This window comes from Meleagris gallopavo (assembly GCF_000146605.3).
Source record: "Meleagris gallopavo isolate NT-WF06-2002-E0010 breed Aviagen turkey brand Nicholas breeding stock chromosome 14 unlocalized genomic scaffold, Turkey_5.1 Chr14_random_7180001845642, whole genome shotgun sequence".
In the NCBI taxonomy this organism is placed as follows: domain Eukaryota; kingdom Metazoa; phylum Chordata; class Aves; order Galliformes; family Phasianidae; genus Meleagris; species Meleagris gallopavo.
Window position 1 is genome coordinate 1,244 of NW_011098393.1, and position 15,652 is coordinate 16,895.

Below are 15,652 nucleotides of genomic sequence, written 5' to 3' on the forward strand. Positions count from 1 at the left end.
TGTTCGTAACACACTCAGTTTCAGAGTGGCCCTTGCCAACTACCACATCCCCCAGTAATGTCAGGGCACAGTTTGGGAATTGGAAGGGGCACAAAGCCTTTCCAGCTGGCAGTCTGTGTGCAACTCACACTCATTTTGGATTTTGAAAATTGTTATCTATGAACGAGCTCGCCTTGGCAACCATCAGCTTGTCTGGACAGAGCCTGTAGATCCTAAGCACAACTGAGATGATTTTAATATAGCATCAAAATGCTAGATGTCAAGATTTTGATACAGCATTTCTAGCCAGTGGAGTCAGAATATTTCATTTCTTTTCTTTTGTTGTAGAGAACATGCCAACCAAATATGATCCTTCTATGCTTTGTTATTTTTAAATTGGTATGTTAGAAATAATAATACTTCTGGATTTCTAAATACGAAGGGGCTAAATGAATGCAGAGTCCTTATGTGTAGTCCTTAGTATTGTTTGAGGGAGTTGTTCAGGCTTTGGAAGTGCAGTGTGTTCTGTATTTTATCATTTCTGTTTTTTCCAATCTTCTAGGATCTCAGCAGCAAGGACATGAAGAGAGATTTGTATGTAGTTGCCCATGTAATTCGAATAGGTACAGTATGATGTATTCATTGAAATACATACATAAGTAACAATGTTTTTAAAAGTATTTAAAATATTTATTTTACTGAGCTGATGTTATAATGACTTGATGAGTTAACAAACTCAGCTATAGGCCATGTCTGTCTGCCCAGACTAACGCTGATATCATCTGTTAGTACGTGTGAAAAAATTCCTGATGGCTCTGTAACAGTGGTTCTGTTTTCTCCGTGTGAGACTAAATGTTTGGTCCAGCATCATGCTTAGGAGAGGGGGGAACTGAAAATGCTTTTTGTTTAATGTTCTGAAATTTCATATGAGGTGTTTTTACTTACCATATATAGGTAGTTTAAGGTGCAGGGCATATCATACCTGGCCATTCATAACTAGTGAAACAGGAACTGTTAGATAAATAGATATGAAGACCTGTTTTCTGCTGTAGGAATCTGTGGTGCTTCCAAGAATCCACACTTATATTTAAGGAGATGCCTACAAAAAAAATAATGGGAGCTCTCACCCCTGTCAGTTGCTCCTTTTTGATGTTAGCTGGCAGAAAGAACATTTGCAGTAGTATCTGCCTGCTTGCAGCCCAACATCCAATAGCATACCCTTGCTTCTTTCTAATTTCCCCTGCCTGCTCATGTAGAACTACCATGAAAAAAGATGTAGATGCTTAGTAATGTGAGCTGACCCTACCCAAGGAAGAAAGCCCTTCCTTGCTAAATCTTTTTGAGTAGTCACCACTTTTAGAGGCTTCTTCTCTGACTATTCTAGGCGAGGCAAGGCTTCATCTTTTATTTTTGAAAACAGTAGTAGCAAGAATAGAAAGGGTTTGAGATGGAAGTTTTAATTTAGAACGTTTCTTGTATAGCAGAGTGCTTGAAGTAGCTCGTGGACAGTGAATGAATGTATTAGTCCAGCAGGGTGCTTGGGTGAAGTGCCTGTATGATTTCTGCTATATCAATTACTTTGGCAGAAAGACTTTTAAACAGGAAGGGCTTGATAGGAAAAAACTCCAGTTAAGAAGGATATAATTAGCGAATAAAGGGAGTTAAATGGTTCTAACTTATGAATGCATGTACTTCCACTGAGAAATAAGCAAGTAAGTATTTACCTGCATCATGTAACTCATTACAGACATTTAGACCTAAAATGTTAATCGCACATAGGCAGGAATATGGCAGCCTCTTCAGTTGCTAAACAGCTTTTTATCTGAGAAATGGTTTGATAGTGTTTGCAGTGAAATTGTATTCAACCTTCTTTCCTGTCAGTTCACAACAAGTATGCTTTAGCAGCCATGGGTATCTTTTCTGAAGCACAGAATGTCTAAATGGCTTAACGAAACTATAGCTTTGTTGGACTTCCTTGTGGATGACAGTACAAGCCTTCAAAGTTACAAACATGTTAGAAGGGTCCTTTTTTCATTGTCTGACTTTAGTGTATTGTCAAATGTTTGAAAGCTGTAATTGCTCCACTTCACCTGAACTATTTATTGAAAGAAGCTTGTAGAACTTCATAAAGCTATGTTGAAGTCTAAGTTCAGATTCTTAACATTGCTGCAATATGTGCTGAACAGATTATGATGTGTAGTGTTCAAGTTGACTCAGATGATCTCAGTGATTTTTTTCTGGCCTACACATTTTTGACTCTGTTAGAAAACTGCCAATAGGAAATTAGTCACTGCACAGCTCATCTCTGAGTTCTACTTTTATGCACCGAGACAAACGTTATAAATGACAGTATGTAAAATACGTTCCCTTAAAACACTTGTATGAAGTGAAAATTTGTGTAAAATGGAAGGACCACATGAATTACTGTGTGGTTGCAGAGAGGTGAGTGCAAGATATATTCTTGTCTCGTTTGAGAAATGATTTGTAGTCAGCTGGGCTGGATGCAGATACATGTTGTGAGGCTGTACATCAACAGTTGCCAGACTTTGCACCGTTTGCTTTGTCCTTGAGTGTTTTGTTAGCTAATAAGCTCACATTCCTGAATTGAAGTAACCCAGTGAGTCAGCTAGTTCAAGTGGACCTCTGAAATAAAAATGGTATAAGGAGAAAAAGAAGCTACAAATATAGGGAGGATCACAATTTAGTTGACATTTACTGTAGGAATACATTCTGAGGGGGATTACAGAGCACAGTTGATGGAATTGCTGCATTTGATGATCTAATATTCTGAATTTCTGTTGATTTTAGGTCGCATGTTGCTAAATGACTCAAAAAAGGGGCCCCCACATTTACACTATCGCCGCCCCTATGGCTGTGCAGTGTTGAGCATCATGGATGTACTTCAGTCAATCTCTGAAATAAAAGAAGAAAAGGATTTTGTTCTCAAAGTTTACACGTGAGTAACTCTTAGAAGTAAGAGAATTGAGAAAAAAAATATCAATATATTGATGCTTAAGAGATGCTGGATATTAAGGTGCCATAAGCTGCATCTACAGATTTATGTTGACAAAATAAACTAATTCTATTGGCAGTTATTGTTTCAGCTCATAGAAAGCAATTAATATTATTACCGATGCTTTGGGTATGTTAAATGCTTCAGAAATTATTGAATATTGCTCAAATCTCAAATAACATGCAAAGCTGTGCTTTTGTTAATGGGCCTTATTTAAAATCTGTCAAGCTCAAGAACATGGAAATATTTTCTGTTACCCTTGACGAAGGGAAGCAACATCTCCAATTCTTCTTCAGTCACGATAACCAAGAAAACAACTAGGGAACAACTGAAATCAACAGCATCTGACCAAAAAAATCAAAACAAGTCAACATTTTCTGAGCAAGAATCTATCTTCTGCTTATTTGCGATTTTGAACTTTGAACTACCAATTCTTACTGTGCAGTGTGTTTCATAATCATAGTAAAGAGAGCACAGACAAACTGTCTGGAGACTGCAGAGAGTATGTAAGTACCTTGTCATTGAGAAGGAATACTGACAATATGTGCTTTGCAGATGGGCTCAGATACAGATAACATTATTTTGTCAGTGGCCATCATCTGAGTAATAAGATAATTTGAGGAGTAATAGAACTCTTGTGAGAAGTGCATTCAGCAGCAGAATATGTGCCATTCATGGGAAGCTATAAATGAAAAAAAATGACTTTCATTGTTCAGGGAAAGATTCTTGAATAATTCTTCCTACATTAGAAATCAGTTTGTCCAAAGCAAGTCTCTCAGAGTCAGCTCTTCCATTCTTGTTTTGCCAGCAGTTAGGAAAACTGTAGCAAAAATGTCAAGTTGCAGGGAAGAAAATGGACTTCTTTCATCTCTTTGTCAATAGGATCTGGGTAATTTGGCATTTTATCACCATTCAGTTTCAGCTTATCTCAAGCTGATGGTTTCTGGTTATATAATTTGTTGATGTTGGACTTGCAGAGATAAGTTAACGTATTGCAACTGCAACATTTTGAATGTTTACAGTAATGAAGCATTCTGAATCTGATTTCTGTTTTGATGCCCTTTTAGTGCATCTTTAGCTTCTTTGCTGAAAGATAGGAGAGTAAAAATCTGTTAAACACTGGACTTGTCCATTTGTTAGTGATAAATTACTAATTTCTTACTGCCATGAAAAAAATCACTGAGTAGAGAATTGTTCCTTTTCCTCTACTCACCCTGAGCTGTATGGATTCCCTACAGACCACCCAAAATACCAGCTGTATCGGCCAAAATGCTGAAGTAGGTTTATACCAGCTGTTCTTCTCTTCTTCCCCAAACTCTCTGTTTTTAACATCCATAGTCCATTATTGCCTCCTCAGAGAGGATGTAGAGCACATAACAAAATCCAACTCCGCAATCAGATGCTTCTAATCTTTTATTTCCATTATCATGCACTGGAGTGTTGTACATTGTTCTTTTATGCCACTGCTCTTTGACATCTTCTTTGTAAACCTCCAACAGAAATCTTCAGAAGGGAGAATAAATTGATGTAGCTAAAAAGTGCCAGCTTACCCCTTTTGCAGCTTTAATAGCTGTTAGTCTTCACGACAGAATGTTTTCACAACTTTGTCTGCTTACATCTTCTCTTTGCACATTCATTTGGCTAAGCTAACTTTTCTTGCTTTGTAGATAAGAATTGAAATAACAGATTTTTGTCTTTTATGATCTGGAAATTGTGCATGAATATTAAAACAGTGCTAAGCTACTTTTCTTACCTGATGCACTCACTTTCGTTGTCAATATGCCTCAAGCCAGCCCAAAAACATCATGCAATGAAATAAGGAGGGAGGTCTATTTGTATTTTTGAAGGAGAAGTAAGAAGCATTATTTTTGTGCACTATCTATGTAAAACCTAGAGACAGAAAAGCCTTTCATAGGGAGCAGCTGGAAAAAAGTTGAAAGCCTAACATTGGCTGAAAGAAACACACGGCATTTAAATTGAGACTATTGCTGGATCCACAAGAGATAACACGCACAGGAAGAAAAAATCAATTTACTTCACCAGTCTGCCTTATTATTGCTAAAGATTTATGTCTGAAAAAGTCTTTTTGCTCACAATCTGCTGTTGGTTAATCCTGCAGTCATGTTATAATCTTACTAAGAGGATAGAGTACCACAGCTCTAGCTGTAAGCTCATTATGTAAAAGCATGAAGGCTTCCTTCTGTAATTCTTTTTAATAACATACATTTAAAAGTGAGATGAAAACTGAAATCTCAATCCTTATATTTTTAAGATATTTTGATTTCATGCTTTTATGTGAATATTTATCTTTAATCACTGCACCTTTTCTTTGTGTTGATGCTTCCACTTCCCTAAAACCTTCATGTATTTGTCTTTCATTTTATCTTCATATGGATTTTGGGTCTTTTTGTCCTATTTTTCCTCAGTCCTTTGTGCATTTCCCTCTTTCGCCGGCACTACATTTTAAGTCTCTTTTGTCTTAACGTGCTACATTGTCTTTTCCCTGTTGAAATTCAGTTGTTGCTATTTGCCCAGCTGGACAGACATACATTGCATTTCTGTCCCTGTCTGTTTGACATCGGGGTCTGTGTAGTGTGGCAAACATTCCACTCAATAGATTTACCGCAGGACTAGCCAACCTGCAGAGGTGATGGATGGCTCAGGTCAAAATTCTTGTTGAAACTAGAAATACGTTTGGTAATATATCTGGTATTTAGACAAAACACAATAAACTGCATTACTGGTAAGTGTTCTCAGGCCAACGTTTCAGACTTGGGGGGATATTCTTCTTTGTGTTCAAGAAATGTGAAGTAAAGCTTACTTTGGTATTTGGTACAAAACTAGCTTTAAACTAACTTTACCCTCCATTGATTTTTGGGACAGCTTTGTTCCAACTTAATTTACAGGTGTAAGTCATTGGAGACTGAAATCTATTTTAAATTCAACTCCAGAGGCTGATACAACAACTGAAAAGTTACCAGAAGTTAGACATTTTCTGTAACCTCTGCTCTGAGGGTGAAGAATGGTACGGACTTTGTTCTGTTGGTTCCCTTGTTAAGGAAAACATTATTTGCAATGGAATAAATGATTTCAGTTGTCTTGCCAAGGGGAGTGCAGTAAAGAATATGGAGAGAATTTTTTTTCCCCTAATGAGTAAGCTGAATAGAAGATAGGTTTTCTGATTTACAAACAGGACTATAAATGGAGGAATAGGAATAGACAGGGACATGTATCCTTACATCCCTAGTCCCAAAGGGTGAGGGGAGTGCCCTGCAGGAGGCAGGCAGGCACATGCACCCTGTCCAAGCACTCTCTCCTGTGTCACTGCGGGAAGGATTCGTATCTTCCTGTGGTCAGCTGAGATGTCCACTGCCCAACCCAGCAGTGGAGGAGGGATGCTGAGATGGTTAGACAGCTAAGATTTCATGTGGGATAGCCCCAGCCTAACCTCACCTGACAGGCCAGAAATGCAGCCTTAACACCGTTTTGGATAGCAGGTAGAGAGGACACAGCTTTTCTCCATTTCTCCTTCATAAGTGTTTGTACATGATGCTTAATTTATTCCAAATTGTCTTTTGCTTGTATGATAATCAATGTTTGTTGAGTATTGGTAAGTGTGCTGTAACAGGCTGCAGGGCTTATCTCACTGTTCTTGACAGTATGTGGTGTGATAATACCGACACAACCAAAAATTATTAGCTACCCCTTTTCCTAGATGGCTTTAATTCCTTTTACCAGGACACTATTCTTCAGATCCATTATGCTGCAGCCAAAAAATCTCTGTTGTCTTCATAGTAGCAGCTTCATATCATACCCCAATTTTGCCAACGTTATGGAGGAAATTAATAAATGTTTTAAAATTTTATAACATTTTTATATGTTTTAGAAAGTTATACTTCTTTCTCAAGACTATTTTTAGGAGTCAAAAGCTTATAAACAGTTTTGAAGGGCTTTTTGTTTGTTTTTTGTTGTTGTTGTTTAGGGTTTCCTTTAGGTAAAAGTCAATAGGAATGAAATTTAATTCAGTTGTTTAATTCAATTGCACTTCATGAAGAATAAGATTCAGTATTACTGCTGAGTTAAATATTGCTGACTTTCATTTGTGCTTTAAATATTCTGAGTAACTATTGAATTTAAAAGACAGTTAGCTGTGATCAAAACACTTATTTTTCTTTTTTAACCACTAGAACTGTTCGTGACAAAGGTTCCATTTTGAGTTTTCATTTAGATTATTACACCTGTAAAACTGTCATTTCATCTGTGCTTACACTAGTGTGAAGTACATTACAGCATTCTTAGTGCATCTCTTCTTTATGTGATAACAAGCTGTAGGTGCTGATAGCACTTTTTTGCCTGGAAGCTTAGCATCTTTAACAGATTGGTTATACAGCTTTACTCTTTATTAGTGCAAACAAAGCTATTCAGCTTTAATGTTCAGCTAAATAAGGGTCATCATTCTAATTGAAAGGAACTGTGGTTTCTTACTGGAGTTTAAGCCTGTTGTTTTACATCATCTCACAATGCCCCACTGAAGAACCTGGCAGTTGTCTTAATGAGGGCTTGTAGTTATGAAAAAGAATCATAGAATCATTAAGGTTGGAAAAGACTTCCAGGATCACCACCGTCCACCTATCACCAATATTTCCCCACTAAACCATTTCCTCAGTACAACAACTAAATGTTTCTTGAACACAAAGCTGCTGATTGTGTTCTCCCCTTCCCTTGTCTTCTCCAGGCCAGAAAATCCCAATTTCTTCAGCCTTTGCTCATCCACTGGGCTCTCACAGGAGAGAGACGTTTTGCTTTTTTATTAGGGAGCCCAAAACTGAGCGCAGTGTTGTGGATCCAGACTGCCAGTGACAATTGAAACACATAGACCACTAATTTAATATGTTTTGTAAACATTCAGTAACAAAATAGAGTTGTGAATGTATCTTCAATATCCTGACAGCAGCACAATTATGTATGACTGAGCCCTTTTATAGCCTTTACCCTCTGTTTCCCCAAGAAGAATCCCCAAAAGCTCTTTCCCAGCATACCTTAACAAGACCCATATCCCCAAAGGCAGAAACCCACTGAAGATAGGGTTCATAAAGCAATCCAGAGAGCCTTTCCTACTGACTCACAGGAGCAGTTTTTTCCCCAGGACTGAGTGCTGAATGTTTCCTTCCTAATGCAGCAGCAGGAGGAGTGGGGTCAGCAGCTGTGTTCTCTGCTGGGGACAGCAGGGTTCCTCTGTTCCTTTCTACTCCATTCTGGTCAGGAAGAAGAGCCTTTCATTGCATAACCTAGCAGAAAAGACAGAATTATCTGGAAATATTTAGGAGGATTTTGTTTAGAGACACCGCTTTTAGGTGGTGGACTTGGTAGATTACATCCAGCTGTTTTGAATTTGATTGTCTAATGAAGGACCATGCAGCCAGCTACACTGCATGGATATTGTTTGAAAAGATAATAATTTGCACGCCAGATTTTAGTGTGTTATTGGAGCTGATGTTAACACTGATTTTTAATAGTGAAATAATATTGAGTGGAAATATGGCAAATCAGTTGACATATAGTTGTAATTTCTATCCTGGAAGTGTGTCAAGGACTTAGGTACATAAAGTAAATGAAAGTGGAAAATAATAGCATTTACTGTTAATGCTTATTGAAATTGCGTATAGATGAGTGGACCATTAAAAAAAAACTCCTGCAGAGAGTGAAATATGTACAGAAGCTTACATATCCTTTTTCTGCAGTTTGGGAGGTAGAGCTACGTCATGTTTCAGGCACCCTGTAAAGTGTGCACGTAAGCAGACTTGCTGTTGATGGATGAGATACTTAAAAAAAATCAGATCTTTATTTTATCTTCCAAGTTCGACTTTTTATTTCTTGAATCTAGCTTTGTTGTTTTCGTTTATGATACACAGAACAGTAATACATGGCAACAGTTATTTCCAACTCAAAACCAATTTTCTATGTCCAGAGAATTCAGCTAAAGATATCTGAATCTTCATTACATCATGATACAAAGAACGAAGCAATTGCTTTAATGACAGAAGAGTCACTGCAGACTCAAAAATGGCCATAAAAAGGAGATAACTACTGGGGAAAATGATTTTTCTCCTTTCACTTTTAAAAACAAGACTTTTGCTCACGCATCAAAACCCTACAGTGTTATTTCTGCAACAAAGTTGACTTTCTTATCAAGCTTTTAGCCTGATTTGGTGTTCTTTTGCTTTAGGTGTAACAATGAAAATGAATGGTGTCAGATCCATGAAAACATCATTCGCAAGTCCAGCACCAAATACACAGCACCCAGCTCCAACTATGGTAAGTATTTACTTGTATACTTCTCTGGTAATAAGAGCTGAAGATTTCCTTTTGGAAACTGCTGATTATTTAGAGTGCAGTATTTCAGTGACATGTGAGATTACACATAGCTGAATTTCTGTACCTACTGTGATGATTTAAATGTTGTTTAACTAAAATTTGTGTTCTGTTTACAGATGTAAGCTGCCTTACCTTTGCCAGTTTAACCAGGAATTATAATACGTACTTGATATCTTTCCTTTTCAGATACAGTTGAAAATAATACTGGTGTGATTTCAGCAAGCTTAATTTTCTTCACCTTTTTATCTGTCGTGTTTAATTATTCCAGAAGATCTCACCTGTGGAGAGAGCTAATGGCCTGCTATAGAATTAGCTTATGGTCTGTTGTATTTATAGTATATCTGTGCTTGTGAAAACTGCTAGTCCATGCTTGGATACGACATTAGCAGCTGTCAGTGCTAGCAGAACTCTGCTGTGTCTTTGTGACACTGGCTGAGGTTGAGCAGACTTCACTGCACAGGAAGAGAAGGATTAAAATCTACTCATTGGAATTTCCCTGAGTAAAACAATCTTCCTGTTCATCCTGTATTCCCTTGAAACTTCCAGGTATCACATGTATCTACAGGTTGCTCTCCTCAGGATACGGTGCATCCATGTGAATAGGGGTAAAACCAGATAAGTTTTTCTGTGTACTTAGCTATTATGTAGAAAATTCTGTCTGACCCAAAATAAGTGACATTTTCATACCTATAAGTTCATTGTCACGAAGACCCTGTGGTAGTTTTAGGACTGGGTGTTCCATTATGTAGTTGAGAATTAACTGCCTTGGCAGGGTGTTTATCACCTTTCACATCTATTTTTGTTTTCCTGGTTAATGACAGATAAACACGGAAAGAATGTGTACAACTTTCACTTGTAACTTCAGTAATAGTTTAGCGATTTAAGGATGTAGTTGCTATTCCATTAAAAAAAAAACACAAAAAAAAAACTAGTGAATGAGGTAGTGTTCTCCTTAGTTGCAGGTAGTTTTGCATTACTAGGTGAGGGTATGATTCAGACAGGCACACTGGTATCCAAATACTATTATTGCCTTAGTGCCACTTATTTGCTTATTCAGATGTTGTAGCAGAATATGCATTTCACAACCACATAGAAGATGTTAAACACAACCAAAAAGCAAATAAAAGAGGTTTGAGTTTTGGGATTTGTAACATTCAAAGCTGATCTCCTTCCATGTGTTGTTCCTATCACAGTGAAGTTTCCTACCACTTATCTTTAAAATGTCCTGAATTGTGAACAACTTGGAAAACTTGGTCTGTTTGCATTAATTGCAACTGCCAGGTGCCTGCTAAAACGTTCTATTTTCAGATATGAGCATTTTTGAAGAGCAGAAGAAAAGGAAATAGATTTTTACTCTTGTCTTCATCTTTTTAAGATAATCATTTGAAACATATTAAGATCTGATGTATCTCTGGATCAAGAGTTTGAGAGCAGAAGTGCTGTCCCAGTCTGAGGGACAGTATTGCAGACTGATTGATTTTTAGCATAAGTAATGCAATTTGGGCTTCTCATAACCTATTCTTACAGTGCAGAAATGTTCAAATCACACTTGTGATTTGTGTCCTTAAAACTCTGGTTGGTTCTCTCCCTATCTCAGCAGCTCTTGCATAAGGTTAGTCCTTCATATCTGCTGTGGGGAACAGAAAAAACTGGGAGGTTAGGCTGGATAGGAAAAGAGGACTGGAGAGCAGACTGCCAACCTCTTGGGGAGAAGCAGTAGGTAGGCAGAAGGTTGTTGGAGTGTAGCATGTGGGACGGTGTCAGAGAAGTGCTGTCTGTAATACTGTGCTGTAATATTACATTCTCTATTATTTCTAGTGACTAACTTATACAGTAATAGATCAACTCTGGTACTATTTGCTAACTACTAAAGGTATTGCATGTGGACTGGATATTAGTGCGTTCAGTTTCCTAAAAGCATGTCTAATGAAATGACTACATACTGTTTGCAAAGCCAGTACATTAAGCTTAGAAAATAGCAGAATTAAAGATGGTTCGTGCAAGAATATGTATAAAAGGCAGTTTGTTGTTCCACACAGTGAGCAGAGAGGGACAGAAAGAGCTACTGGCTGTCATTCACTGAATGAAAAAAGGATTATGGAAAAATTACGATATGAATGTGATTCTCATTGCTTTTTGTGCATGCTTGGCGGATGAGACTAAGTCTTCATGGTTGGTCTTAATGCTGGCATTTTCTGGCATCTTAATGCTTCATTTTCTAACTTCACCAATACATAATCCTCATTTTATGGGTGCGGTATATCTTTTAAATTAAAAGCTAATAGAGAGAGAAATTAGACTAACTGTGCAATTATTCCTAGTGATTGATATTCCTATTTGGTTGATATACTGAGCAAAGGGTCAGTGAAAGAGCTGGCTGCTAAGCATTTCTGGTTCTTGTTTTCCACGTTCACTTTTACTTGTTGGTTCTCATGAAATATGCTGAGATACAGAATTTCTCTAAATTCAACATTCTTACATGAAGTAGGTCAAGAATAAAGTGAAACATTGCTATTAAAGACACTTCTGGGATGTCCTACAGGGTTATGTGATACGGTAGTTCACATAGAAGTGAAGTTGCTCATATATATGTAGTAATTTACTGTATCTGATGTATAGAAATAATGCTAAATACTTCAACTTGTGATGTGTGAAATTGAGTAATCTAACTTTGAAAGCATTATAGTTTATATAATAATGCACTCCTAACTGATCACTCAAAGCAGATTTGTTTCTTCCATTCCACTTCTAAGCGATTCCAAGGCAAGAAATAACTCTATGTTTGGGTATTTGTATTAAATTTTATTAAATTAACCATAGATCAAAGCAGTATTTCAGCCATCTAATTCTTAAAGCCTGAAAAATGAATATTTCCATGTTTTTTTCAGGACTTATAATATCTCTTCAGCTTCTTCGTGGTGACATGGAGCAGGTTCGGAGGGAGAACCCCATGATCTTTAACAAAGGTGTTTCTGTTACCAGAAAGCTGGGTTTCCCCGATGTGATAATGCCAGGTAAACATAACAGCTCTAATCTTAAAACATTGATCATGTTTTTTTCATGTTCTCCTTAAACAATCGTCAAAAAATACTTTTCTGGAAGAAGGTTAAAAATACAAGAGTTGTCAGTACATGCCAATTGCAGATTCTGGGAGGCATGGTGAAATGGTGTGATTTGAACGTTTTAATTAGCGGACACTCAATATTCATATGTATCAGAGGTGATCTTGAAAGTTTGCTTAATTTCCTTTTCCTCATTTAAAAATCCCCCATGTAGACTAAGCATGGAAATGTTTATTTTAAAATGCATGAAGTTTCTTGATAGTAATCTAAAGCCTGACTGAAGAGTTTCTTCTACTTTGTCGCCTTGATTTTTGGAGTTATTGTGATCCTTTTACACTGGTGTACATACTTGAGGCTGCAGATCTGGTCTGATTTTCCAGCTGATCTTATAGAGCTCCTAATCCCTGCAACAGCTGCCTCGGCTGAGGCATTGCTGTGCTCCATTTACTCCTTGCTTCTGGAGCAGGAGCTTAGGACAGTTGTCTTTTTGGCACGAGTTGAGGTAGGCACAGCATAGCCAAGAGTTCGTTTAGGGAGGAAACTGGAACCTAGCCAGTCACACAATCATGGATACAAAACCTGGCATTAAACAGCCTTAATTTTTACAGTGTAATAAGAAATGGGCTTTCTAATTATGTTGCATGTGTAGCATTTGAAATACTACCTTATTGCTTTGCAATATAACAAGACCAAGGATGACTTTGCAGACATAAGAAATTTAATAAAAGCATAATGGGAGAACTATCAGATTTTATTACTGGAAAGACTGCAGTGACACATCGGTATCGAAAGCAATTGTTGAAGCTTTACTGCGGAGGCCCTTGAGGAAATGCAATAAAAACTGAGAATATGTGGGAAGAATTCTAGAATTATTTACTAATTATTTACTAATGCTCTTGAAAGCAGCTGTAATAAGGCCTTCCTTGTTCCTGCTGAAATGCTGCTGTAACTGTTTGTAAAGCTAGAACTAGAAAAGTAGTTTGCAGTCCACTATATTGAAATAACCTGAAATTGGTGTCAGTTCAGTACTGTGGGTTATAAAGCCAATTAAAAATTTTAGTTCCTAGTGACCTTAAAGCAATCAGATAGAGAAAAGATTAAATATTGTGTGCAGATATGCAGACACTGCCTGCATGATGGTCTGCTGCGATTGAGATGACATGTAGATGTCAGCTAGGAAAGCTAGATTACAGCTAGAAAAGTCAGCATCAGAAACAATTCAACAAAAATTTAATTACCCAATTCTCCTGCAAGAATTGCACTTCTGCATTTGTAGAACTGCCCCTCATTTCCTTCAGACCATTCGATTTTAGCAAACTTAGAGAATGGCTTTGTGGCCTCGGTGTTCCCCCTAGCCTGTTTCTGCAGCCTGCCATAGTGGGCCTGTCTTCCCTGTGCTTTTGCTGTTGTGTCCAGGGGGTGAATAAGCAAGTTAGCAGTGTTCTGGCAAAAGCTGTTCCTACCCTAAACTTTAGAGATCCTCTATCTAGTGAAGCTAATTACAGTTTCCAAACCTAATTTCTCTTTGTAATTAAGAACACCAGAGAGAACGCTGCTTCAGTGCAAAGGAGGTCAACCAAATTATAGATATGTTGTTACGATCTTGGTGATGTTCAGCTTTGACACCTTGGACGTTTAACTAAATGAAAACCAGTTTCCAAAGCGAATGCCTGCAGTGCTCCCATCTGCATATGTATGGGAGTGACATTCCCAGGTCTAGTCACCCAACAGCTTCTCAGGTTGCATCTGTCACAAATACATTCTGTTAAGTTACTGTTGCTAGCTAGTGTCCTTTTTTTCTTTTTCTTTCTTCTTTTTTTCTTTTTGTCGAAGTGACAATTTCTACTGGGGAGAACAGAGGGATTTTAAGATGATAATATGCTTGGAATTGGGTTCATAGTGGGACAACTGGGACAGACAGATTGATGTACAGAAGTTACTGACTAATACAGCTAACATGTGAAAGGACCACCATTCTGCTATTAAATGCTCACAGCTCCTCTGAAGGTGGTGAATACCCAGAAATTCTCAATTCAAAGGGAGACGCAAGAGGTCCACACATAGAGTCTTGATGCCATGCTTCCAGGCATTTCTGTTTGGAGAAAAAAAAAAGAAAAAAGGCTCTAATTTGTAGAGAAAAGGCAGTTTGTAAATGTGCTTGAATACCAGATAGAAAAGCCAAGGCAGTCATGGTGTGTGGACAGACTTTCACTACAATGACAAATGAGGATATTGCTAGAGTAGAGATTGGATGCAGAGTGAGATAGTTGTGCACGGTGCTCTAAACAAAAAAAATTCATTGTCCTGGATATTCTTCAACTGAAAAATCAGGAGATTAAAATACAACATAGCTGTGCTGATGCGTCAATATTATTCATTCTATTAAGTATGAATTGTAGCAGCAGATATTTGCAGATTTTTATTTTTTAAAAACAATAGATGAAACTGTTTTGAGTTTACATGATGGCTATGACAGAGCATTTGGATAGAGGAAATTATCCTTCAGATGGGTTAGCAAAGCTAGATGAATAAGGAATGCCCATCAACTCGCTGTGCTTTGTGCCCACATCATTACAGCCAGAATCAGACTGATTGGGTGTAATACTGTGGTCTGCAGTTAGAAAAGATATTTACAAAACAACCAGATGAAATCTTTTAGCAGTTCTCAACCATGCCTGTTTCTTTAACTGTCTTTGTCAAACTTCCTTTTCCTTCCTTTGCTTCAGAACTGTTTCTTTCTCATGAAAGATGGGGTTTCCTCTCTGGGAAGAGCACAGAAAGTACATGTAAAGATACGTATTTTTTAAAACAGCGTGATTGAAAAATAATTTTGATGAATCAATTAATGACAGCTATGTCACCTAATATTGTCAAAATTTGCAATGGTCATTCTGCTGAACTGAAATGTAAAGAAATGTATTTTCTCTAAAGCAAACAGAGCTGACATTTCAAATGAATCTTCCTGGTGATGGGTTTTAATATCTTCATTTTCTTTTTTAATTGGAATTCCTTTTCAAATGTAGGTGTCTTAACCATTGTAATTCTGTAGCTGTGTCTCTCCACACAATTCTCCTACCCCATTTTTTTTTTAACAGTAGCACTTGTTTCTGTATCAAGCTCATTTTTCCCTCACTCAGATAAGAGCATTGTGAGCAGACATCATTAAGAAATTAAGTTAAACCAGTCTTGATGTGCTTATATCTTGCATGGTTATGAAAATATA

At 37.4% G+C, this 15,652-nt stretch overlaps 1 protein-coding gene across 1 annotated transcript; it reads left to right on the top strand.

Annotated features, from left to right (window-relative positions):
* The first annotated feature begins 530 nt into the window (after positions 1-530).
* Positions 531-12,563, top strand: LOC109364196 (dedicator of cytokinesis protein 3-like). Its single transcript, XM_019610808.2, has 4 exons — positions 531-602; positions 2,788-2,935; positions 9,219-9,307; positions 12,256-12,563. The coding sequence occupies exons 1-4, from the start codon at positions 560-562 to the stop codon at positions 12,438-12,440; spliced, it is 465 nt and encodes a 154-aa protein (XP_019466353.1). The 5' UTR covers positions 531-559; the 3' UTR covers positions 12,441-12,563.
* The last annotated feature ends 3,089 nt before the right edge of the window (positions 12,564-15,652 follow it).